This window comes from Phyllosticta citribraziliensis (assembly GCF_038025025.1).
Source record: "Phyllosticta citribraziliensis strain CPC 17464 chromosome Unknown J3D65scaffold_11, whole genome shotgun sequence".
Taxonomy (NCBI): domain Eukaryota; kingdom Fungi; phylum Ascomycota; class Dothideomycetes; order Botryosphaeriales; family Phyllostictaceae; genus Phyllosticta; species Phyllosticta citribraziliensis.
The window spans coordinates 628,136-651,233 of NW_027117348.1; the positions used below are offsets into that span (position 1 = coordinate 628,136).

The window sequence follows — 23,098 nt, forward strand, 5'->3', positions numbered from 1 at the left end:
ATGTCTTTGGTCTAGGGCAGATGGTAGTACCGGCCAGAAGTCTTCTCCAATTCTATGACTTCTGAATACTGTGCTAGATCTAGTAACGGTGATTGGGCGCAAAGTCGGTTTCCAAGTGACACTGTTGATGATTGACAGGAGTATGGACTGGGCTTGCAGTCACCACAAACAACGACGAAGAGTACTTAACCCTCTGTCGTGCCAGTGCCATTTCCCTTCCTTTCCACCAAGCCCTACAAATCCTCCTGCTCAAAACACCACCCGAACAAAAAACCTCAAAACAACACGACCATCCATGGACGCCACAATCCTTCGCGAGTGCCGCTGGCAGCGCACCAAGGCCGCGCGGTTCGAAAACCTCGTCTACGACCTCTCCAACCAGCAAGTCCAGGGCCACCAGCTCCCCGCAAGCGAGCACCAGTTCATCGTGGAGCAGCTCGGCCTCATCGCCCGCGAGGCCTGCCACCTCCCGCACGAGGCGTGCGACGTGCTCGCGACCGACGTCCAGGCCTGCCTGCTCAAGGCCTCGGCGGCGAAGAGTGGCCGCTTTGACTACGTCAAGCTTGTCATGGCTGATGTCTTGGAGACGGCGAGGAACTTGAGGAGCTTGAAGAAGGAATAGTGGGGAGCAGTGGTGGCAACATTTGCGAATACGGTCTGAGATGCGCTTTACCGTTTGCTTGTGGATATCGCTTCGTCAGTTCCCCAGGGTTCATGTTCAGGATGGGTAGTGGGAGAAATACGACGTATTGGCAGAAGCCCTCATGAGGCTTGGGAGCGTTCATCCGCGGCAGACACGAGGAATCTTGAATATTCTGCCCGATCAAAGCCAACGAACTCGCCCATCAACGAAACAAAGGGTCAAAGCCTGGAAGATAGGAGCAGAAACTACGAAGCGCTTGCTCTTGCGTAGCATTTCTGAAAAGTAGAAGATTCCACCGCTTTCAAACGTGTAGCAAGCAACCCATTTATATCGCAAAACCGTCACACACTTCCCGTTGACCACTCACTCCCAAACCCCCAACTCACCCACCCATCACTTCCAAACTCAACCGCGCAGACGCCAAAATGAGCTACACCCTAACATCCTACCGGTATTTCCACTCGCGCGTCGCCCTCTTCGAAGAGCTCGCCATCGAAATGTACTTCGGGCTGCGGCCCTTCGACGGCCTGACGCGCGAGGAGCGCTCCTTCATCTTCGAGCAGCTGGGCCAGCTGGCCAACGAGGTCAACCGCGTCGCGCGGCCCCCGCAGCTCGACGCCTGCGAGGAGCTGGTCGCAGACATCAAGAAGACGTTTGAGAGCTTCCGCGTCTCGGCGCATCATGGGCGGTGGGATCTGATCAAGATGGTCATGGGGAATTTCTTGGCCGTCTTGAAGCGGATGGAGGAGTGAGAGATTGAGGGGCTTGTGGTTGTGCGTGGTGCTACCTGCATTTCTTCTTGAAGGCTGAAGTCACTTGTCAGTCGAGGCCAGGTGGTCTTGGGAGGGTTGAGGACTTTTGTGGCGGGTCCAGGAGTTGGAATAGCCACTGAAATGTCGCGTGGCTGGTTCGACTAGTTCAAATAAATTCATGAGTCGATGGAACAGAACAAGGGAACATGGCTGAGGAGACTTCATCCCAATCAATTCAGCTTTGCGCGTGCCGTCAGAAATCGTATCTGAGTGTCGTGGTATCCATCCACCATTAACCATAACGCCAACTTTTAGACCCACAAACGCCTTTCCTTGCCCAGAGTTGCTGCTCATGCTTAGAATCTCTCCTTCATCCTGGACGCGACGGTGCGCAGGTTGCCGTACACCTTTCCAGGCGGCGCTCCCAGAATCAGCGACACGACAGCCTCTCTTGCCACGTGAATGTTCTTGAAACCGCCCAGGATGTGGATCTTCTGGTCTGCAAGCACGATGCGGGTGCGCGATGCATTCTCAATGGCAAACTTCGTCTTGCCGTCCTTTCCAGCAATGCGGCCAATGGCGCGGCCCAAGTGGTCGCCATTCAATGTCTTGACGTCCTTGATTTCAAACGTCTCGATATAGAGGTCGTCCAGGCGGAGCAGGGCAATGGCGTCGTCGACGTCAAAGCCGAGCGTAAAGGCCTTGATAAAGTCTTCGCCTTTTTGCAGCGCTCCCGAGTCGTTCGTGTGGCGCGAGTTGCGCAGCTCGACCACCTTGTTCTTGATGTTCATGCGCACCTGCAGCTTCAGGTGCTCGACCAGCGGCGGGTAGATTTTGGTCCACGAGGCCTTGAGCGGCGTCATGCGGTGCGGCGGGACGGGGACCTTGCGGGTTTCGACCTTGAGGATTCGAGGAATGTCTTTGGCTGGGGCAAAGTGTGGGCGGCCTTCGGTGTCGACTTGCATCTCGTCCGAGGCACTCTGTGCGGGTTCTGCGGGCTCTGCAGTGGCATCGATATCGAGCGGGACGTCGCCTTCTGTATGGCAGGTTAGAAAGGGCCGCAAATTGTTGACGGAATATTCTTGCCTTGGGGGACATCGGTCATGGCGTTGTCTTCGGCGAGAGCCTCGGGGTTGCGCAAAAGCGCAGTAGGAGCAGGCATGCTGGAGGACGCTGGTGTCGCTTTGTATGGAACTGTAGGACAGGATCAGGGCCGGGCGGCGATGTTTGAGTGGAGTCGGGGTTGGCGCTGGAAATCTTTTGAGCGAAGTGAACGCGGTGAGTAGCGCAAAGTGCTGGGCCGTGCGCCGGCTAGCGCGTGCACAGCGATCTCTTCCCGGCTTTTCGCGCCAGAAGGTCGTCATTAGCTGAAGTCCACGCCCACCTTTGCCTACAAGTGCCACGCGCGCTTCTCGTCCACTTCGGCGACCCTCACTCACGAACCCTCCAGGCCGTCATGTCCACAAACTCCCGATAATGAGTCGCCATGTAGCCGCTCGGGTCGGCGGAAGAACCTCGCTTTCCATCGTCGACCTGCTCCGCAGTGCTCACTCACCATGTGCTGCGCGACCGTTTACCCAGATCCTCCCGCCCTGGACATTCTCCGCTAGATCACTCTCGTCGAGACCTTTTGCTGCCTCATGGCGCCTGCAACACGCGCCTCGGCTCACACTCTCGCGTCCCTCGACGACGTCATTAGAAGGAACCGGACGCGTTCCGCCAACTTTGGCCAACCAGCCACACAAATCTCGACAAGACTCGAGGATAGCCCAAATTGCAGCCAAGGCATGGACCAGGTCTGCCTCCAGCACTGCGCGACGGCGAAGAGGCGTCTTCAACCGCCGGAACAAGAGCTCCGTCAGCGATGGGAACCAACCCAAAGGCAATCCCGTTCAACAGGGACCCCAGCAAAAGCTGTCGCAGGACGGGAAGGTGAAAAAGACTTCCGAAGAAGCTGGCGCTCACTCCAGTAAACAGCTGCTGGATCGTCTGCCGCATCTGCCGCATCGCCCTAGCAAGGAGGAACTCCTCGCCGCTGCTAACGGAGCATGGTCCAGGTTCAAGGTGCATTTCAAGTGGTTTTCCATCCGGAGCGGGCGAAAATTCAACATGGACGACATTAGTGCATTCTTCTCATGGATTCTCTTGGGCCACCTGGCGTGGGTCATCATTGGAACCACCACCTTCTTTTCCCTGATCATCTTCTTGGTGAACACTGTGTTTGCGCAAGAGACTCTAGCCCGGTGGATAGGAAACTACCTCACCAAGTCGTCTGGCATCAAGGTCGTCTTCGAGTCGGCCATTGTTCCCAGATGGGGAGATGGCGTAATTTCCTTCAAAAATGTCTTTGTGTCGAGACGACCAGGACAAGGCCAGGCCCAAGTCAGCAAGGGATCGTCAGAGCAAGCAGCCGCAGCCGCTGCCGCTGCAGCTAAAGAGCGCTTCGGTGAAGAGTCAACCGAAAAAGACGACGGAAACTACACCCAGTTTGACGTCTCCATGGAAACTGTGAATGTGACGCTGTCATTTACCAAGTGGTTCAATGGCAAGGGACTTCTCCGAGACGTGGAGATCAAGGGCGTTCGTGGCGTTGTTGACCGCACTCACCTCAAGGCACCCGAGCAATACATCGACCCGCGGACATACAAGCACGAGCACAACCCTGGTGACTTTGAATTGGACTCGTTCAAGATGGAAGATTTGCTCGTCACCATCTACCAGCCGAATGACTTTCGGCCATTCCCAGTCAGCATCTACTCCTGCGACTTGCCCCAACTGCGCAAGCAATGGCTATTCTACGACTTTCTGGCAGCCAACAACATGTCGGGATCGTTTGACAATTCGCTCTTCACAATCCATCCACGACAGACGCACAACTATGCCAGCGGCCAGCTCGTCTCAAGCACCGAGTCAGAAGGTGGGCCGAACCAGTGGAAAAAGCACAGCCGAATCAGGATTGACGCCCTCAACATTGACCACCTGAATCGTGGTGTCGCGGGTCCTTTTGGTTGGATCCACGAGGGCAACGTTGACATTGTGTCGGACATCATGTTTCCCACCGACAATGACGAAAGCATTGCCAAAGTCATGTCCGATTTCTACGACCGCATGGAGGCCACCGTCACTGCTCCTCGCAATGCCACCGACTCACTAGACCCCCAAGGAACCGAAGACCAGCCCCAGAAGAAAGTGTTGCCCAGCATTGAGCAGGCATTGACCGAAGACGACAAGCGGTTCATCGTCATGGACATACGGGTGCAGCTCAATGACGTGCGCGCTGCCGTCCCCCTCTTCACAAACGACATTTCGTACATCAACAACGCCCTCACCCGCCCCATTGTCGCATACATCAACTCCAAGCGCACGTTTATCCCGGTCAACTGTCGCGTCGTGAAGCGCGTCAGTGAATTCGATGGCTCCTGGACCATTTACGACAGCGGGCTTATGGACGACCTGTCGAGAGAGGTAAGCAGCCTGTTCCCTTATTGCCTTTGAAACGGTGCTGACTTTGAATTCAAAATAGGTCTACGAAGCGTTCGTCCGCGACATCAATGACGACCACCAGACACGCAAGCGCCGCTTCAAAAAGGTCGGCATCTGGACGCTTCAACTCGCTGCCCAGGCCCTCTTTATCGGGCTGGCGGGTAACATTGCGTGAGCGCTTGAACCGAGTCGACGAATCTTCTTCCCGGCATATGGCGGTGAAAACCAACCTGGCGAGATGCATGATACCATCCGGCCGGCGGCTGGCTTCCCTACACCCTACGATGTGCCGCCCGATCACCCCTTCTCATCTAACTCTCCTCCCTTTCCACAACTCACCCTCATACCTCCAACCCCAATCTCGAACCTCCGACCACCTACCACCTACTCAACCAACCGATGTATTACAAAAGTGCTCTTTGTTCCTTTTCTTTCCTCCCCTTTCTCTCTTTTTCACTTTCTCTCCAGCGATGGCGTTACAGGCACCTTGGGGGCTTTCTTGGGGTGAGGAATCAAATCACCCTCACGGATGAACGGACGGACGGACGGACGGACGGGATAGACTAAACAGCGGCGAAAGCGCAAATGTACAAATGCATGCTTGCATTCTGGAACCATGAGGTGCCGATCAAGTGGTAGTGTGGGTGATTGAGTATGTGTCAGCTGAACAGTGCCAGAAGGAAGGAAGACGACGCGAGAGGCTACTCGCGCAAACAGACCAAACCGTGGCTAATGCGAACGAGAAATGACAGAAGAGGAGGGAGGAAGGGAAGCGGGCCTAGCCAAGGAAGGTAAAGAAATATAACCTGTTGCAACCGCTAATCCGCTATACAGCGCACCACGCAAACGTTTATGGATTGGTGGCGTAGTGGTAACGCATGTCGCTGGTCCAAACGTTCGCATCCACGGCAAGTCCCAGGTTCAAGTCCTGGCCAATCTGACCTTTAGCGCTGCTCTCTTTTTGCCCTTTTCTTTTTGACTTACCTGCTGATGGGATGGTGGTGTTGAGTGGTAGCGAGGGGTCTGTGTCGGTGCCCTGATCCACGGTTGGCTGGTTGGCTGGCTGGTGGTGGTCATGGGCGTGTATGTGCCTGAGGCTTAGGACGCATCGCTTGGCAGACGTGACCAATGGCAGCATTCACGTACGCGAGTAAGCAAGCAAAGAAGCAATGGAAGGAGGTAGGAAAGAGGAGAGAAGAAGAAGAGTGGGGCATGGGAGGAAAGAAAGGGAGACGGATCAAAGAGGAGTTGGCGTTCGTCATCTACTACTGAGCACACTGCCCACGCACTCACCCACCTCCTCCACGAGCAGCACAACCAGATCAGTTGATTCACCATGTTTACACTCGAATGTATTCTGGAGATGATGTCTAAACCTCCTTTTGGCTCGACACACTGGTGAAAACAAGGGTTAATGAAGGATGCATATGGGCTGGGTAGAAACAGAGTGGGATTTGGGACTATGGGTATGTTGGAAGAAGATGGAGATTTGCCACGCTGAGAATAAGTTTGCATTCCATAGGTGATTGGACATCTAGTCCACCAGGCAGAACGACCAAATGTTCACCCTCCATTGTTTTTCTCGACGCAATGCGAGTCTAAGCCTTCCAAACGACAATTCTGCCGTCAACGCCACCCGTGCTGAAATTTGCGACGCGGTCACCAGCCTCCTGGTACACCCTGACCGTGTTTATGCTGTTCTGGTGCGTGGTAAGGAGCTTCGTGTCATCCTTGGCCTTGCCCTTGAGATCCATCTGCTTGAACAGCTGGCGAGCATTCTCCTCGCCGCCCTCCTCGCCGCCACCGCCCAGTCGGGCAGGCTGCACGGCCTTGGTCTCCAGCGCGCCGGCCAGCGCCCAGCCGCCCTCGTTGCCCTGGAAGCGGTACGGCTCGCAGTCGTAGCCGGCGGCGACGATTTCCGATTCGGAGGTCCAGATGAGGCCGACAAAGGGCAGCAGCTGCGTCGTCACGCTCAGCACGGCGCGCGGCGGCGCGTCCGGCGCAGAAGGGTACACGACCGTGACGGAGCTGTCGTGCGCGGCAAACGCCAGCGCGTTGCCCGATGGCGAGAACGCAACCCCGTGCACCCAGCCCGCCGTGTTGTTCAGGAATTCGCCGCACACGGTGTTGAAGGGCAGGCGCTCGCCCCAGGCGCTGGGCTCCGGGCGCTGATCGACGCCCTTGATGAAGGCGGAGAAGACGCGCGCGTGGCCGTCGGCCGATCCGGCGCCCAGGAGGACCGAGTTGGGGTGCCAGGCGATGCTCGTGATGGTGCTGCGGATGGGCTTCTTCAGGTGCTTCGACACCCACCAGTCATTTTCTTCCTCAAAGTAGCAAATGGCAATGACGCGCGCTCCGCTGCCGACGGCGAACTTGTCCTCGGACGGCGACCAGCGCACGCAGGTGGCGGCGCGGTTGATGCGGAGGAGGACGAGGGTGGGCTTCCAACCGGCCGGCGACGGCTCCCAGACGTAGGCATTGCGGTCTGGTAGGATTGTCGTTAGTTGGGGATTCAGGGATGGCATGGCTGGGGCCTGAATTGGGTCGCGGTGGTGTGGTGCGTACCTTGCGAGCAAGTCACAATCTTGCCGCTTCTGGGGGCAATGTCGACACCGGTGACGGTCTTGTCGTGACCAACCAGTTCGTCGCTGAGCTGAAAGTTCGAGCCGGAGCGCGTGTACAGCTCAACGTTGTTCTGGCGCGTCACGGCGAGGGTCTGGCGGTCGGCGGAGAAGGAGTGGTCGACGATTGAGTGGTGGAAGAGGTGGTGGACTTCGGAGGGAGCCATTGTTTGGGATGGAGCAATAGGAGGAGCTCTCTACTATTGCTGGTGTGATGTGGTGGTTGGTGGACGGAGGGGTGCGGATTAGGAGCAGGCGTCGGGAGTCTACGATGACGCCTGTTGCGAGGACCTGAGCTAGGCCAAATAAGGCAACTTGCTCGACCGGCCATTCGACTTGGCCTCTCCACTTGACCATTTCATAGAGCACGACGATGGAAACCTTTGGAAGATGAGATGACAGGAAATTCGAGTCGTTTCAGGAAATAGTGACATGTACAGTGACTTGGGAGGTTTAATCCGTATTGCCGCCTTCGAATCGAGAGCGAATTGTTTTCCAAGACCCATTTGTCACTGGCATAAATTGACTGAGAAGCTGTTCACAGACATCGAGCAGTAGAAGTCCAGATAGAGTGGTTTTCGTACTGGACAGTTTAGTCTGACTTCAGGTTGGAGATGCATAGGTAAAAGCGGGAGTTTCTCAGCAGCGATCCTCCAGCATCGTCGGAAAAACACCGGCTCCAACGCGCGACGCCGAGCTTCAAGACTCCATCCGTCGAGTCGGATGCTTCGCGTTCCCCTACAACTTTCACGTCCAGCGTATTCGCGAGCGCCGCCCTCTAATCCTCCGTCAGCTTGCATCCGAAATCTTCAACTTCACGTCGACGCTCCGTACCAGCCCGTCATGTCTCACGTCGAGCGTACAAACGCTCTGAACAACTCCAAGGCGGCCAAAAATCCTCCCGCTCAATCGCCTCCCAGTGCTACGTACGTCTTGTTCCCTGCGCAAAGGTCGTGTCATTGAATCTTCCTGACACCATCGCAGGCTTTACTGCAACAACCTCAACGACAAGCTGCTCAAGAATGACCTCAAGCGCGAGCTGTACATGCTCTTCAGCAACCAAAGCACCGTCATCGACGTGGTCACGCTCAAAACTGCAAAAATGCGCGGTCAGGCGCATGTCGTCTTCCAAAATGCGGAGAAGGCGGGCATGGCCATGAAGGCATTGCAGGGTTACGAGTTTCACGGGCGCAAGATTGTAAGTCTAAGCCCACGCTCGATCCCGAGCCTGCTAACACGAATAGAACATTGCGTACGCGAGAGGCAGGTCAAACGTTTTCAACAAGCTCCTCGGAACCTATGTACTGGAACAGCCTGCACAGCAACAGCCCACCGGAACCGCTCTCCAGCAATCAATCTTCAACAACCCACACGCCCTCACCACAGCGCCAGCTACCAATGGCGACGCTCACGATGCAGACGACGCGAAGCGGAAGCACGCAGACGAAGAAGCATCTCAACAAGCGAAGCGGCAGAAGCTCGATGCCCCGCCTGCAGAAGAGGAAGAGGAGCAGGAAGACGACGAGATGGACATGGAGGAGTCTGATGAAGATTAATCACGAGCGGACGCGCCTCTTGGCAGAGTCAAAGGCGAATTTGTCAAAAATGATGGCAGAGAATCAGGGATAGTATGGATTGGCAGCATATCAACCTCGACTGGGCATGCTGGACTCTGCAGGAGCCGAGTTTGCGCGCACTGGTCTTGATTGGGAAGGTAGTTACGGAGTCTCTCTTGTTTATGCAATATTCTGATACCCTCAAAGCAGGACCGCGAGACTCGCGCCGTTTGCTCAAAGGCTTCCACCCTGTGAAGCCAAGGCCAAGGGAAAGTCGAGGCCCACGCACGCACCGACGACCCCAAACCATAGCTGGAGGTATTCCAACGGGCTTGGATTGAATGTTGAAGCGGCTGCTTCCAGCGCTTCAGCCGTGTTGCATGGGTGAACGAAAAAAACGGCCATGTCCGTCACGGGGTGATTCTATGGCGGGTCACTACGGCACTCGATATGTGTTCCCGAACTATGCACTTACCGTCATGCTCACTGCGCCGATAATGCCCACTTTCTCCATCTGCGATTTGTAATGAGGAGGAATGAGCAGGTCCCCCATCCTGTCAATGGATGTCGTTGCACTACCATCCAAGTCCTGGATGCCAATGTAGAGCACTGGCACGCGGTACGAAGGTGAAGGATATATGCTGTATTCTACTTTGGCTTGGGGATTGCTTGGCCGGTATGGGAGAGCTTCCTAGCCAAATGAGCGTAGGCATAGATAACCAATGATGGCGGACTTGCCTCGTCACTACCGTCCGGTTCAGATGACAGTGCTGGAGCATTTTCCGTGGTGTGCAGGGGAGAATCTATTCGGCGGACGATTTGTAGCCCAAGCTGCCCTTCTTGCTGCAACAAAGTTAATGACTGGCTGAAGACGATTGGCCAGGCAGACGCACGTCGGTTGTGAGCTTAACGCTGTGCCAAGCATGCTGAAGATGGCCATGGTGGTTGAAACAGTCGGCAAGTTTGCGACAGGCTTCAGCAAACACGTCGGGAGACAAATGCGGAAATGTGACCATGGACATTTCAGTCCGATTGCGAAGACGAGGGTTTCACATTGGGAATCGCCGGGGCCGTCGCAAGTTGCGAGGGAGCAGCGTGGACCCGGCATGCCGGACGGCGGCGGACTTCGCGCGCGCGCCAAGTGCCTACCTGAGCTAGCACCGCGATGCTTACTGCAACCCTGCCGCGACTCACCACCGCCTTTGGTCTCCAATCCGCATCTTCTCCTCCCTCCTTCTCCCCTCCCTACTTCCCACGCGTCTCTCTTCGCTTCACCTTCGCCTCGCTGTCCTTCCTCACCATTGTCCACCAGACTCCGCTTCATTGCGCTCAAGTCCGTGTCCATCATTAGTCCAAAAACGGCAACCCGCATTCACCATGGCCGACAAGCAGGCTCCACAACCTGAAAAGAGTCAATTGAAGCGTGCCTTGGTACGTATTCCTTACCGCAGTAAATCCGCTTCTTGCTGACGTCGCTCCAGCAATCTGCAGGCGAAGAAGAAACCGAGAACAAGAAGCTGCGCACGGAACCAGAGACTCGACTTCGTCACGACCCTGCCACACCGCTTAAGACGCAGAATGCCGCCTTTCCCTCACCAGTCACGCACAGAGGCTCCACGGCCACCGAAGTCGACTACAAGGACGGTACCGCCACTCCTCCGAGCCAGACCCCTCGCCCTTCCACCACAGCCAATGACCGCCCCAAAGACGACTCTGCTCCTCAGACTGGCCTGTCCTCACCACCCTCAGACACCCAACCATATTCGCAATTTGTGTACCCCCCTGGCCCATGGTACGAGGTTCAAGATGAAGAAGGGGAGGGTGTTTGGGGCTACCTGGTTCCCTTGGACACGGTATTCGGAGAGCCATTGGTATTGAAACGGCGTAGCGCATGTCCGATGCCTCATGCTCCCCCAGCAGTCGCCACAGGCAAGGAAAGCCTGAAGCCAGGAACACTCGAGCGCCAGGAGGAGGAGTACGAAAACAAGAAGAAGGAGGGGGTCCCATCCGGTGGCTATCTCATCGGCCGGCACGGAGAGTGCGGTAAGTGACTGATTCGGTCCACGCCCGGCCACAGGCTAATACCGAACGCCAGACCGCGTCATCAAAGCCCCTACCGTGTCGAACCGCCATTGTGTCATCTACATGGAAAACAAGAGCGGAGATACGGTCGCCATTCTCGAAGACCTCTCGGCAAATGGCACCTTTGTAAACGACGCTCTCCTGGGCCGCAATCAACGACGGGAGTTGCGCGAAGGCGATGAAATTTCCATTGTCAACGAGACAAAGTGCGCCTTTAGATACCCGCGGAGCACCCGCGCTCCAAACGGCTTCAGGCAAATCTACAGCATACAAGAGCAGCTTGGAAAAGGTCACTTTGCGTCGGTATATCTTTGCATAGAAAAGACGACTGGGATTCGGTATGCGGTCAAAAAGTTTGAGAAGCGCAACGGGCCCTCGGAGCGGTCAAGAGTGGAAGGGCTCCAGCAAGAGATCGCTGTGCTCATGTCCGTCAGCCATCCGTCGCTGCTGTGCTTGAAGGATACTTTTGACGAATCTGACGGCGTCTACCTGGTGCTGGAGCTTGCTGCCGAAGGCGAGCTTTTCAACTGGATCGTCATGAAGGGCAAACTCAGCGAGGAAGAGAGCCGGAGAGTGTTTGTCCAGCTGTTCCAGGGAGTCAAGTATCTTGTAAGTTGGCACGTGTGTGAAGCATGTGTGGTGCTAATTGGCAACAGCATGACCGCAATATTGTGCACCGCGACATCAAGCCAGAAAACATTCTACTTTGCGACAAGAATCTGAAAATCAAATTGGCCGACTTTGGGCTCGCCAAGATCATTGGAGAAGAGTCCTTCACCTCCACTCTCTGCGGCACACCTAGCTACGTCGCCCCTGAAATCCTCGAGTCTTCCAACCACCGCAGGTACACCAAAGCTGTCGACGTTTGGTCCCTGGGTGTGGTGCTCTACATTTGCCTCTGTGGCTTCCCACCATTCTCAGACGAGCTCTACACGCCGGAAAACCCATATACGCTCTCACAGCAGATCAAGATGGGCCGTTTCGACTACCCAAGCCCGTACTGGGACTCTGTCGGAGATCCGGCTCTTGACTTGATTGACCGCATGCTGACTGTGGATGTCAACAAGCGATACACCGTTGACCAGTGCCTTGAGCACCCCTGGACTCGCAACGACTTTAATCCTGGCGTGAGCATGGACTCTACAGATGGCCTCACCGGCGCGTTGGACGGGCTCGACTTTTCCAAGCGCAAGGTGGAACGGGAGCGCACCATGCTCAGCGCCATCAACGACATCAAGGTCAGCAAGGTTGTGGAGCTGCAAGAAGACGCTGCTCCGCTCAAGATTTACGAAAAGAATGGCTCCTCGCAAACCAATGGCAAAGGTGCGCACTATGCGACGTCAGCGCATGCCAAGGCCATGGTGGGCAACGGCAACGCGAAAAAGGAAGACACGCCGACCAAATACAGAGCTCCCGAGGAGTTCATGGAGGCGGGCGGCAAGGGCGACATTCTCCTGTTTGGCGATGAGACGTCCAACTACTCGACCAAAAAGGTTGACTAGGGTCGTCGGGAACAGATCCGTTTTCAGTTTCCTGTGGTGCGACTCGAGCTCGAGTGTCAGCAGAGTGGTCCGGGCGCGGCGATGAGGTGTTCGGCTTGTTCCATTGCTATCCTCCGATGCGTGGCTGATTTGGGGTGAAGTGGCTCGACGATTTGCGATTTGCGATTTTTTGCTTTTTGTTCAAGGTCAAAATTTTGTCCGTTCAAGTTTCTGGAGCAGTTTGCAGGGACGGAATTGAGGACTTTGAGGGCAAGTTGATTTAGGGCTGGCTAAAGGCGGGAGACACCCTGTTTAGTAGACTGTCTAGTTGTAGCGTGGAATAGCCGCAAAGGCTCTCGTCGTCGACCCGTTTGTGGCGGAGCATGGCGCCGTTGGGTGCGACTGACTGGAAATGGGCGGGCAGCCATTGGTCGCCTGCGAATTCGACAATCGGATCATGGTGAGCCGGCAAATATGAGAATCGTACCATTTCGCCGTGTGCCGTTCGTGGCGTGGGCGACAAAGTGAGGCTGGCGTCCCTGAATTCAAATGCCGAAGAAGCTTTCCAAGCTCAGAGGTACCTCGCCGAGCTTGACCTCTGGCGTCAGGAACACCATGACGACGCCCTTTGCGCCGCTCGACGCAAGAGCTGAGGGCGCCCAAGTTGTGACGACGGCAGAGGGCCTGAGCAGATGTTAGTGGCGAGCGTCTTCGGCCACTTGGGCGCGGTGGGGCCTGCACAGCACTGGTCACCGTTGACCGCCTTGGCGACTTTCCGCCCTGGATTAGCTGTACCTGACCTGACGTTGACCTCCAATAATTACTCCGCCTCCCTACACTTCTCTCCCGCTCTCCCACCCTCCATCCTCGACGGCCACCACCATGGGACTCGTTGGGAACATCGCAGGCCCCGTGGCCGAGCGCTTCGCCGGCTCCTCAACTCTTGCCAAGGGCTCTGCTGCTTTTGCTGCCTTCATCCTCATCTCCGTCGTCCTCAATGTTCTCTCCCAGCTGCTGTTCAAGAGGAGCGACCGTCCTCCGACCGTCTTCCACTGGTTCCCTTGGATTGGCAGCACCGTGACGTATGGCATGGATCCCGTCAAGTTCTTTGCAGAGAATCGCAGAAAGGTCGGTGTACCGCGCTCCCGTTGCGCCGGCGCGTGCTGACGCTCAATTAGTACGGCGACGTCTTTACCTTTGTGCTGCTCGGCAAGCCCACCACCGTCTGTCTTGGTACCAAGGGCAATGACTTCATCCTCAACGGCAAGCTCAAGGACGTCAACGCCGAGGAGGTCTACAGCCCCCTCACCACCCCGGTTTTCGGCAAGGGCGTCGTCTACGACTGTCCCAACTCGAAGCTCATGGAGCAGAAGAAGGTTTGAGGAACCACACTGGCCGCCGAGACTCTTGCTGATTGCCGCAGTTTGTCAAGTTTGGCCTGACCTCCGAGGCCCTCCGCTCCTACGTCGAATTGATCACTGGAGAGGTCGAGGACTATGTCAAGCGCACTCCCGTCTTCAAGGGCGCATCGGGCAAGTTTGACGTGCCGTCGACCATGGCCCAGGTTACCATCTTTACCGCTTCGCGCTCGCTGCAGGGCAGGGAAGTGCGCCAAAGGTTTGACGCTTCTTTTGCCGACCTGTACCACGACCTCGACATGGGCTTCGTTCCAATCAACTTCAAGCTCTCGCGCGCTCCGCTGCCCCACAACAGACGCCGTGATGCTGCGCACAAGAAGATGGTTGCCGTATACACTGAGATTATCCGCGCCAGGAGGGAGGGCAGGGTCGAAAAGGACTCGGAGGACATGATTTGGAACCTGATGGCCTCGACCTACAAGAATGGCACTCCGCTCCCCGACGAGGAGATTGCTTGCATCATGATTGCTCTGCTCATGGCTGGTCAGCACTCGTCTTCTTCTACCATTTCGTGGATCATCATCCGTCTGGCTTCCCGCCCCGACATTACCGAGGAGCTTCTCGAGGAGCAGAAGAGGGTGCTTGGAGAGGACCTCCCGGAGATCAAGCATGAGGACCTTGCCAAGCTCCGCCTGCACGCTCAGGTTGTCAAGGAGACTCTTCGCATGCACGCACCCATCCACAGCATCCTGCGCAAGGTCAAGTCGACTCTTCAGATCCAGTCGGACGGCAAGGTCTACACCATTCCCACGTCTCACGACCTGCTCGCTGCGCCCGGTGTCACTGCCACTTGTGAGGAGCACTTCCCGAACGCCGACATGTGGGAGCCCCACCGCTGGGACGGCGAGACCGAGGTGCAAGACGATGGCGAGCAGATTGATTACGGATACGGTATGGTGACCAAGGGCACCAACAGCCCCTACCTCCCCTTCGGAGCGGGCCGCCACCGGTGCATCGGCGAGCAGTTTGCGTACGTGCAGCTGCAGACGATTCTGGCCAACATGGTGCGCGTCTTCAAGTTCAGGAACCTGGACGGATCGGCCAACGTGGTTGGCACTGACTACTCGGTAAGCAGCTGTCTCGACAAGTTGACGGCGATGGCTAACTTTTGCAGTCCCTATTCTCGCAGCCCATGCGTCCCGCCGTCGTCGAGTGGGAGAGGAGAGAGAAGCATTAGACGAAGCACACGAATCCATTTGCATTGGGACCACGGATGGCGATGAAGCTTTGACGAAGGACGGTCTGATTCTTGGAGCAGGGACAGCGAGCATATGTAGACTTGGGTGCATCTTTGGCGGCCGTCCAAGAGACGACGTCTGTACAGAGTTTTAATCTTAATGAATGGATACTTCTGCCCTACCCAATCCGCTGGTTGTAGCCACATGGGCGTCTGCATTTCGGGCCTCCATACGTTCAGCTCGAGTCGTCGTCAGGCTGCGGCAAAAATTCCCGCGGGTCTCGCAAACCTCCGGCGCCATATGGCAAGTTTCCCGATGAAGCAGGTGTTGAACGAGAGAGCGGCGCGGCGCGGAAGCTGGCCGAGCCGAGGTCTTCCATCTGGATGACGCAGCGCTGCCACTTCAACATCACGGCGTCTCCAAACAATGCTCAGACGGCCATGACGTCCACCACGCACTACCCTTTCGCGGCGGCGCCCGACATCATCCGCTCGCACCAAAAAGATGCCTACTTCTCCGCCGTGCTGCTCGAGCAGCTGTCGGCGCTGCTCCGCAAGCTGCGCGGCGTCCGTGTCGCGCACGCCTGGACCACCGAGACCAAGACGGTCGCCGAGCTGCTGTACCTGGGCCTGACGACCTTCATCGGCAATCGCACCCTCGGCGAGGAGTACTGCGACATCGTCCAGGTTGAGGACGACACGCTGCGTCTGCCGAGCGTGGCGAGACGCGCGGCGTACATCGTCGCCAGCGTGCTCGTGCCGTACGGACTCGGGCGTATACTGCCGGCGTTGAGGAGGAGGGTCAGGGCGAAATTGGAAGCAAGACTGCGGCGGGCGGCGAAGAAGAATGCAAATGGCAATTTGAAAGAGAAGGATGGCAAAGACCAGAACAACAGCATGTCGCTGCGTCTGCAAAAGTACCTCCTCGCCAACCTCGACACCATCACGTCGCCGGCGCCCGTCTACGCCGTCAGCCTGGCCGTGTTCTACTTTTCCGGCGCCTACTACGAGATCGGCAAGCGGCTGGTTGGGTTGCGCTACGTCTTCACGCGGCGCATCGACGACGCGCCCGGCGAGCAGCGCGTGGGCTACGAGGTCCTCGGCGTGCTGCTCGTGCTGCAGCTCGCCGTCCAAGGCTACCTACACGTCCACAACTCGCTCGTCAGCGTCGCCAATGCGGGCGCGGCCGTCGGCGGCACGGCCGTCCTCGATCACGGCGTCGAAGTCAGCCTCAACGCGGCCGACTACAGCGCCAACAACGCGCTGCTGTTCGAGACGACCAACGGCGGCTCCTCGTCCTCGTCGTCCGCGGAGCAGCAGACCCGCCGCATCGCGTCGGCGACGAGCACGCCCGTCCTCAAGACCCCCCGCTACGACCTCGCCAACGCAGACACCATGGCGTGGATCCCTGCCCGCCAGCAGCGCAAGTGCACACTTTGTCTGGAGGAGATGAAGGATCCGGCCGTCACGACGTGCGGGCACGTCTTTTGCTGGGGCTGCATCGGCGACTGGTGCCGTGAGCGGCCGGACTGTCCGCTTTGTCGGCAGAGTTGTCTTGCGCAGCATGTGCTGCCTTTGAGGTGCTAGGGAGCTTTTACTGGTCGGGTGAGACTGTGGAGACTGCTGAGAGGAGAAGAACAAGACACATGAAATGTCTGGAGAGCATTGTGGTAAGCCTCAACCTGGTTGGCATGTTCGCGAGCGTCAGACGCGCCGTGCCGTGAGTGCCGTGAGTGCCGCGAGAATCGTCGCTCGCAGCCTCTCCTCGCCCGGAAGGCCCTCGCTCCACTGCTACTCTCCCTCCTCTCATCCCACCCACAACGACAGAAGCGAAGTCCATCAGCACTCCAACAACGCCAATCCACTACACTGCGTAGAAAATTCTCGTCCTCAGCACCGAATACCCCGAATACCCAGGAGATCCACTGACCCTCCCCCGCCAACGCAAGGACTCGTTCCTCATCGACGAACCATGAAAGAAAAGGGGCAAGTCGGCTCGGCCTGCTTGGACCGACGACTCATATCGGCGCTAACACGCCACGCCATGTGTATGCGCGCGTCTATCTATCCGATGCACCCACCCACCCATCCATCCACCCACCCATCCGTCCATGAACCCATGCTTATCTACTGCGCTGGCTAAGAACAAAGGACGAGAATACGAGGTTGGGCGGATACGGCGTATCCGCATTCTCTAGTTTGCGTATACTTGCGTATCATGAGGTTTGCGATTGGACGGAGGGCCGCCCCGGAAGCTTGTATGCATGCAGGTAGCTCAGTCGGGCGGTTTTTGCGCGTGGGAAAGGTCAGGCAAGGGGTACCCTGGACCCTTTACTCTTTGTGGCTGCCTCGACGCGATTTTTGTCCACTCCTGACTTGACTCAATGCACGTACGGCGGTACCGTACCATACCTACCTGATGGTCGGAATTGCTCGTTGGTGCTGTCAAGGGGTGGTTTGGGATGGGATGTTGTTCGTTCAATGTGCCTGGCTGGCAGGCAAGCCGACATAGCGAGGCATCAATCAATCAATAAACGCAGTCCCTACTCTGCCGTGCTGCCGTACTGTGAGCGAAACGCAGTAAAAGAAAGACTCAAACAACAACACCTTGGGAACGAGCCTACACATCTAAAAAGGACATGCATGCACTAGCATTAACCAACCAACTCGTGGCATCCTTGCTTGCTTCACTTTTCCGTCTTCGACTGCCGCCATCGCGTCAGCTCCTCTGCCTCTCTTCGTCTTCACTTCTCGTCTCGCGACTTCTCTCAGTGCGTCGCGTTGAGAAGACAATGAAAGGCCTCCCTTTCTTGTACCTGCATGCCTCCCATGGCCAACACCACCGCCGCATCTATTCGTTCGGCTGTTAGGGCTGGCTGCTCCTTTTGAAGCATCTACCTGGGTAGGCATCTAGTGGTGTGAGTGGTGTGAATAAGGCAAGGTTGCATGCGTGGCACACGCGTGCAGTCAAAGAACACCAAACAGAACAACATGACAGAATCAAAGAACAATCGAAGCAGAATATATTACTAGGTAGGTAGATGAACGCACCAACCGTCTCCCAACCCGTCTTTTCTCACTCTCCCATCTCCCCTCCCCTCCATTCATACAACACACACAACAACCTTACAACACCCGCCCCGCAACACTCGACTCACTCCTATCCTTAGTCTGCACCTTCCTCAACCCCCTACCCGCCTGAATCTGTCCCAGCAACGCGCCGCGATCGCCCGCGCCGGCCGGCGGCGCCGCCGGCGGCCCATTGCTCGAAGCGGCGGGCATGGGCGGGGGAGGCGGCGGGGCAGCAGGGGCACCCGCACCAGGCATGGGGGGAGGAGGCGGCGGAGGTGCGCCAGGTGCGCCAGCGCCGGGCATCGGGGGCGGAGGCGGCGGAGCAGGAGGCGCGGCGGCGGACGGCGAGCCAGCGGTGCCCGCGGCGGGGCTCTGGACGCGCGAGCCGGGGCCGCCCGTGCCCGTGGGCGAGTCCTTGTTGTCCATGGACGACAGAGGGCGAGGGGGTCCCATGGTGCCGAAGAGGATCGAGGCGAGCTGTTTGGCGGAGCCGCCGCCGGGGCGCTCATCGTCGGACGAGTCCGAGTCCGAGTCCGAGTCGACGACGGACCAGTCGTCTTCTTCGGCGGCTGGACGAGCGCGGGTGCGGGCGGGCGCGGCAGCGGGCTCGGGGAGAGCTTGCTTGTTGGAGCTGTCTTGCTGGGCCAGACGGTGGAAGGGGTTGGTCGAGACCTCGGTCGAGGACGCAGGGGTCGAGATGGTAGGAACAGGGGGCGCAGCGGGGGCGCTGGGCTCGCTGGCGGATGACTGAGCCATCTTGCGGAGGAAGGGGTTCTTGGTCTCTTCGTGGTTGACTGCACCAGGGCTCGTTACTGCAGATGCCTGGGGGCTTGTGACAGACGACGGCGGAGTTGCTTGACGCGCAGACGTGTTGACGGCCGGTTGGGGCATTGGTGGAGCTGGAGGAGGCGCTGCTTGTTCTGTTGGCAGTTCCTGGCTGGCAGTGGGAGTCGTCTCCTGCGGCGTAATTTCATTAGGACCTTCGTCGTCGGACGAAGACGACTCGTCGTCACCCATGCCCTGGAGCTGAAGCTGAAGCTGCCTCTCGCGTTCCTTGGCGGCTTCAATTTCAGCACGCTGAGCGGCGAGACGGGATTCTCTCTCCTTGGCCTCACGTTGGGCCTCCTTCTTTTTGCGCTTCTCCTCCTCCTTCTTGAGCTTGCCCTGCTTGACCTGCTCTTCGAGCGCACGCAAGCGTTCTTGCGCAGCCTCGCGTTCTCTTGCCATTGTCTGCTCCTGTCGCCTCTCCTCATCCCTGCAAAAGTCAGCAACGTACTTGGTGAAGAAGAATTTACATACTCGAGCTCCTTGGTCTCGGCCTCTTGGGCTTCCTGCTGCTCACGCAGAGCCTGCTCGGCCCTCTTGGTATCCTCATCCACGGCATCTGGCTTGGCCGCCTTGCGCGAAGGTGGCGCCGGCGGCGGTTTCTTGCCGGCAGGCTTCGTGGCGGGGGGAGGAACACCTTGCTCGTCTTGCAACCTACGCTGCCTTTCCGCCTCGCGGCGAGCATCCTCCTCTTCTGCCTTGCGGCGCTTGTCTTCTCTCTCCTGCTGTTCGCGCTCTGCCCGCTGCTGCGGCGTCTCGCCCGTCTTGACTGGAGCACGCAGACCGAGCGCGGCCAGACGCTCAGCCATACGCTGCTCAGCCTGCTGCTTGATAAAGGCCGCGCGCTCCTCGGCCGTCTTGTACGACGAGTACGACACACCGCCGGACGAAGAAGCCGGACGAGCAGTCTCCTCGCGCGGCGGCTCAAGTGTTCTCGCACTGCTTGGTCTAGCAGGCTCCTCAAAGCGAGGTGCTTCGCGGGGCCTTTCTCTACCCCTGTCTTCCTTGCGGACTCTTGCAGAGCGACTCTGCCTCTGCAGATCATAGATGAATTCCTTGACCTCATCCTCAACACCGAGGCCATCCTCCCACCTGCGACGCTCGTGCTCAGTGGTGTCTCCCGAAGTGCCCTCCTTGAGACTAGCCTCGAGCGACTTGCTAAACTCGGTGACGCTCTCCTCAACGTCCTGGACCATGCGCTCATTGTTTTCTTTCTCGGTGCGGATGCGTTGAGTCTCTTCCTCGAGACGCTTTGCGGCATCGCCCGAATCGTCAGCGGAAGCTGGAGCCGGCTTGCCCGTCAGAGCGGCCGAACGAGCTTGCATCATGGCCTTGGCGCGTGCCTTGAGGCGGTCAGACTCGGTGATGGCGCCACCAGGACCGGTTCCAACAATTGAACCAGCTGATCCAGGGTGCTCCTTTGCGTCCTTGAGACGGAAAAGCTCCATCTTGGCATCGGCAATAGCACGCTCAGTCTTGCGTACATGCGAAGCAAGCTCGGGCAAGCGGTCAGTGAGACGACGAAGCTCGCGTGAAAGTGCCCTTCTCTCCGCATCAGAGCCTCCACCAAGGACATGTGCACTGGGATGGCTGTCAATGTCTTCTTGAATGTTCCTGATACGGCGGTACAAGTCTTCAGCGTCCCTGCGATCCTTGCGATCCAACACCTCGTCTTGCTCAGCCTGGTTCTCGTCCCGAAAGTCCATAGCATCGAGGAGAACCTGCTTTTCTTTAATCTCCTTCTTCAGCTGGTCGATCGACTTTTCGCCAAAAGAGCTGTCTGATGCCGGCGAGGAAGGCTGAGCAGGCGATGGCGAGCGACCCCCATTGCCAATGCGTCGGCGAGCGCTCGACCTGTAGCCAACTTCCTCATCGTTGAACTTGTAGACCGTAGCATCCTTGCGGCCGTCCGAGACCGGGCTAGCACCGCGGAAAGAGTGAGACTTGAGGTAGCTGACACCAGTCCTTTGGGGTTGGAGGAAAGCAGAAGATCCCTTGCGTTCCTCGGCGTCTCGCGAAATGAGACCCTTCATGGTGCTGATAGAGTCGTTCAAGTTCCTCGTCGAAGGAGGAATAAGCTCCGGAGGAAGCCTATTTGGCACGGGGTAGCCATTGAGGCGACGGTAAATCAAGTGCATGGCTACCGCAAACTCATCCATGTTCAGGCGACCCCTGTCGTTGGAGTCGGCAAGCGTCCAAATCTTTTCAAGATCCTGCTTGTCCAGACCGCTTTGACCAAAGATTTCAATGGCTTGTTCACCAGTAATGTATCCCTTGCCAAAACCATCCCACGCCTTGAACAGGTCGTCGTAGATCTTCTTTTCATCCTTGGTGACAGCCCAGGGTACAACTGCGTTTCCGCGAAGTCCTGTGGAGCTAAAGCCACCTTCTCGTCCCGGCTGAGGCATCATCTGTTGCCTAAGATTCTGGATGTTGGGAAGACCAGTGGCGGGAGTGTTGACGAGACCCCACTGTCCAGGCATGCCGGTGGGCTGCGCGTTCAGAGGGGCTGCCATTCCGAATCCAGTTGGTTGAGGCTGCAGTCCAGTGGGAATGGGAGGGACGGGCGGAATCGTCGAGTTGTTCTGGTTCATGCCAAATCCAGTAGGCTGGGGTTGGAGGCCTTGTTGGCCAGGGAAGCCCGTCATTTGCGGCTGCAAACCACCTGGTTGTTGCAGGCCAGTCGGCTGAGGTTGAAAGCCCGTGGGCTGAGGCTGGAAGCCCGTCGGCTGCGGTTGGAAGCCAGTGGGTTGCGGTTGGAAGCCAGTGGGTTGCGATTGCAAGCTGGAAAGTAGCTGCGAATTCGAGGGCTGCTGTGGTTGAGGCGCCTGTATCGTGGGGACGGACGGTTTGGGAGCCCCGTTATCTGCTACGTTGAACGAAATTATGTCCACCATGCTCGAAACCTCGTTCCTGATGCGTTCCGGAAGATCGTGCGGCAGGTCCTTGCCAACCATCTTGAGGTTGCAGAGATACATGGCCAGGGCAAACTCGGGAAACAGAAGCTGGCCCGATTTGGTCGTGTCCGCCAGCGTCCTATGACAGTCAACATCCAGCGCCGTCTCTCAAACACACAATTCTTACCAAATCTGCGCCAATGCATCGCCGTTGAGCTTCGAACGCAGCAAAATATCCCTGGCCTGCTCTCCGTTCATGGCCTGTCCATTTCCAACCGCAGACTTGAACAGCTGCTCAAACTTGGCCTGATCCTGAGCCGTGATGAAGCTCAGTCTGATGCTCGGAATCTTGGAGCTGGCAGTCGAGGGCTGTGGAGCCTGAGGTTGCGAACCAGGCCCTCGAAAAGAGTCGGCCATTTGTGACGACGTCATGCCGGTAGGTTGGGGTTGCTGGGGCTGTGCCGGCGGCGGCGGAGGTTGCTGCTGCTGCGGCTGCTGGAAGCCCGTCGGCTGAGGTTGGAAGCCTGTCGGCTGGGGCTGCTGCTGGAATTGCTGCTGCGGCTGTCCGGGAAAGCCGGTATACTGAGGTTGAAGCTGTTGCGGCGGTTGCTGCTGCTGGAAGCCCGATTGCTGTTGCTGGAAGCCCGTGGGTTGGGGCTGGAAGCCCGTAGGCTGCGGTTGCTGCTGGCCTGGGTATCCGGTGAATTGGGGTTGCAGAGGAGCACCTCCAAAGCCCGTGGGCTGGGGTTGGAGACCACCGAAGCCGCCCATGGGCTGTTGTTGCTGGCCATATTGCTGCTGCTGAGGCTGGCCTGGACCGCCGCGAGCGGAGTTGGCTCCCCCTAAAAAGGAACTTGAGCCCGAGAACATGGCGGGGGAGTGGGCGCGAGAGGTCTCGCGCGGGTGGAGGTTGGATCAAGGTTGAAGGAGGGGGTCGCGTGTAACGCAAGGAAAGGAGTGGATGTGGTGTCGAGAAGCACGGAGCTGGAGATGGTGGAGGGTGAGGTGTTGGTAGCCCACCGCAGGCAGGTGGGCCGCCGGGATGCTTGGGTCAGCGAATCGAATCTCCGTGCGGCGCGCCGTCGTCATCG

The 23,098-nt window shown here is 57.6% G+C and overlaps 11 protein-coding genes and 1 non-coding gene across 12 annotated transcripts; 7 read left to right on the forward strand and 5 right to left on the reverse strand.

Annotated features, from left to right (window-relative positions):
* Positions 1 to 295: 295 nt before the first annotated feature.
* On the forward strand, positions 296 to 622 carry J3D65DRAFT_670768 (uncharacterized protein; the record flags this gene model as incomplete). The annotated part of the gene is made up of 1 exon (XM_066803328.1): positions 296 to 622. The coding sequence occupies one exon, from the start codon at positions 296 to 298 to the stop codon at positions 620 to 622; it is 327 nt and encodes a 108-aa protein (XP_066651809.1).
* Positions 623 to 1,573: 951 nt separating this feature from the next.
* Positions 1,574 to 2,732, reverse strand: J3D65DRAFT_94785 (uncharacterized protein). The gene is made up of 2 exons (XM_066804265.1): positions 2,482 to 2,732; positions 1,574 to 2,431 (listed from the first exon to the last, which is right to left on the reverse strand). Exons 1-2 carry the CDS (start codon positions 2,555 to 2,557, stop codon positions 1,752 to 1,754), a joined length of 756 nt encoding a protein of 251 aa, XP_066651810.1. The 5' UTR covers positions 2,558 to 2,732; the 3' UTR covers positions 1,574 to 1,751.
* Positions 2,666 to 5,492, forward strand: J3D65DRAFT_635909 (mitochondrion biogenesis protein Mdm31). The gene is made up of 2 exons (XM_066801354.1): positions 2,666 to 4,860; positions 4,919 to 5,492. Exons 1-2 carry the CDS (start codon positions 2,872 to 2,874, stop codon positions 5,051 to 5,053), a joined length of 2,124 nt encoding a protein of 707 aa, XP_066651811.1. The 5' UTR covers positions 2,666 to 2,871; the 3' UTR covers positions 5,054 to 5,492.
* Positions 5,493 to 5,732: 240 nt separating this feature from the next.
* J3D65DRAFT_t122 lies at positions 5,733 to 5,818 on the forward strand. The gene has a single exon. It is a non-coding gene; the product is annotated as a tRNA-Thr (tRNA).
* Positions 5,819 to 5,894: 76 nt separating this feature from the next.
* Positions 5,895 to 6,326, reverse strand: J3D65DRAFT_635911 (uncharacterized protein). Its single transcript, XM_066801355.1, has one exon. It carries the CDS (start codon positions 6,214 to 6,216, stop codon positions 5,977 to 5,979), a length of 240 nt encoding a protein of 79 aa, XP_066651812.1. The 5' UTR covers positions 6,217 to 6,326; the 3' UTR covers positions 5,895 to 5,976.
* J3D65DRAFT_635913 (WD40-repeat-containing domain protein) lies at positions 6,068 to 7,731 on the reverse strand. The gene is made up of 2 exons (XM_066801356.1): positions 7,444 to 7,731; positions 6,068 to 7,363 (listed from the first exon to the last, which is right to left on the reverse strand). Exons 1-2 carry the CDS (start codon positions 7,664 to 7,666, stop codon positions 6,477 to 6,479), a joined length of 1,110 nt encoding a protein of 369 aa, XP_066651813.1. The 5' UTR covers positions 7,667 to 7,731; the 3' UTR covers positions 6,068 to 6,476.
* Positions 7,732 to 8,342: 611 nt separating this feature from the next.
* J3D65DRAFT_670773 (uncharacterized protein) lies at positions 8,343 to 9,055 on the forward strand (the record flags this gene model as incomplete). The annotated part of the gene is made up of 3 exons (XM_066803329.1): positions 8,343 to 8,425; positions 8,484 to 8,697; positions 8,744 to 9,055. 3 exons carry the CDS (start codon positions 8,343 to 8,345, stop codon positions 9,053 to 9,055), a joined length of 609 nt encoding a protein of 202 aa, XP_066651814.1.
* Positions 9,056 to 9,289: 234 nt separating this feature from the next.
* J3D65DRAFT_594805 (uncharacterized protein) lies at positions 9,290 to 10,154 on the reverse strand (the record flags this gene model as incomplete). The annotated part of the gene is made up of 4 exons (XM_066797822.1): positions 9,949 to 10,154; positions 9,794 to 9,898; positions 9,531 to 9,746; positions 9,290 to 9,478 (listed from the first exon to the last, which is right to left on the reverse strand). Exons 1-4 carry the CDS (start codon positions 10,075 to 10,077, stop codon positions 9,290 to 9,292), a joined length of 639 nt encoding a protein of 212 aa, XP_066651815.1. The 5' UTR covers positions 10,078 to 10,154.
* An 80-nt stretch (positions 10,155 to 10,234) lies between these two features.
* J3D65DRAFT_94881 (kinase-like domain-containing protein) lies at positions 10,235 to 12,769 on the forward strand. Its single transcript, XM_066804267.1, has 4 exons — positions 10,235 to 10,486; positions 10,537 to 11,098; positions 11,151 to 11,746; positions 11,794 to 12,769. The coding sequence occupies exons 1-4, from the start codon at positions 10,433 to 10,435 to the stop codon at positions 12,637 to 12,639; spliced, it is 2,058 nt and encodes a 685-aa protein (XP_066651816.1). The 5' UTR covers positions 10,235 to 10,432; the 3' UTR covers positions 12,640 to 12,769.
* Positions 12,770 to 13,304: 535 nt separating this feature from the next.
* On the forward strand, positions 13,305 to 15,293 carry J3D65DRAFT_94853 (cytochrome P450 14a-demethylase). The gene is made up of 4 exons (XM_066804266.1): positions 13,305 to 13,746; positions 13,797 to 13,994; positions 14,042 to 15,103; positions 15,151 to 15,293. The coding sequence occupies exons 1-4, from the start codon at positions 13,501 to 13,503 to the stop codon at positions 15,211 to 15,213; spliced, it is 1,569 nt and encodes a 522-aa protein (XP_066651817.1). The 5' UTR covers positions 13,305 to 13,500; the 3' UTR covers positions 15,214 to 15,293.
* A 320-nt stretch (positions 15,294 to 15,613) lies between these two features.
* On the forward strand, positions 15,614 to 17,021 carry J3D65DRAFT_94934 (Pex12 amino terminal region-domain-containing protein). The gene has a single exon (XM_066804268.1). It carries the CDS (start codon positions 15,655 to 15,657, stop codon positions 16,798 to 16,800), a length of 1,146 nt encoding a protein of 381 aa, XP_066651818.1. The 5' UTR covers positions 15,614 to 15,654; the 3' UTR covers positions 16,801 to 17,021.
* A 1,198-nt stretch (positions 17,022 to 18,219) lies between these two features.
* J3D65DRAFT_635931 (uncharacterized protein) lies at positions 18,220 to 23,047 on the reverse strand. The gene is made up of 3 exons (XM_066801357.1): positions 22,195 to 23,047; positions 19,585 to 22,146; positions 18,220 to 19,540 (listed from the first exon to the last, which is right to left on the reverse strand). Exons 1-3 carry the CDS (start codon positions 22,875 to 22,877, stop codon positions 18,340 to 18,342), a joined length of 4,446 nt encoding a protein of 1,481 aa, XP_066651819.1. The 5' UTR covers positions 22,878 to 23,047; the 3' UTR covers positions 18,220 to 18,339.
* Between the last annotated feature and the right edge of the window lie 51 nt (positions 23,048 to 23,098).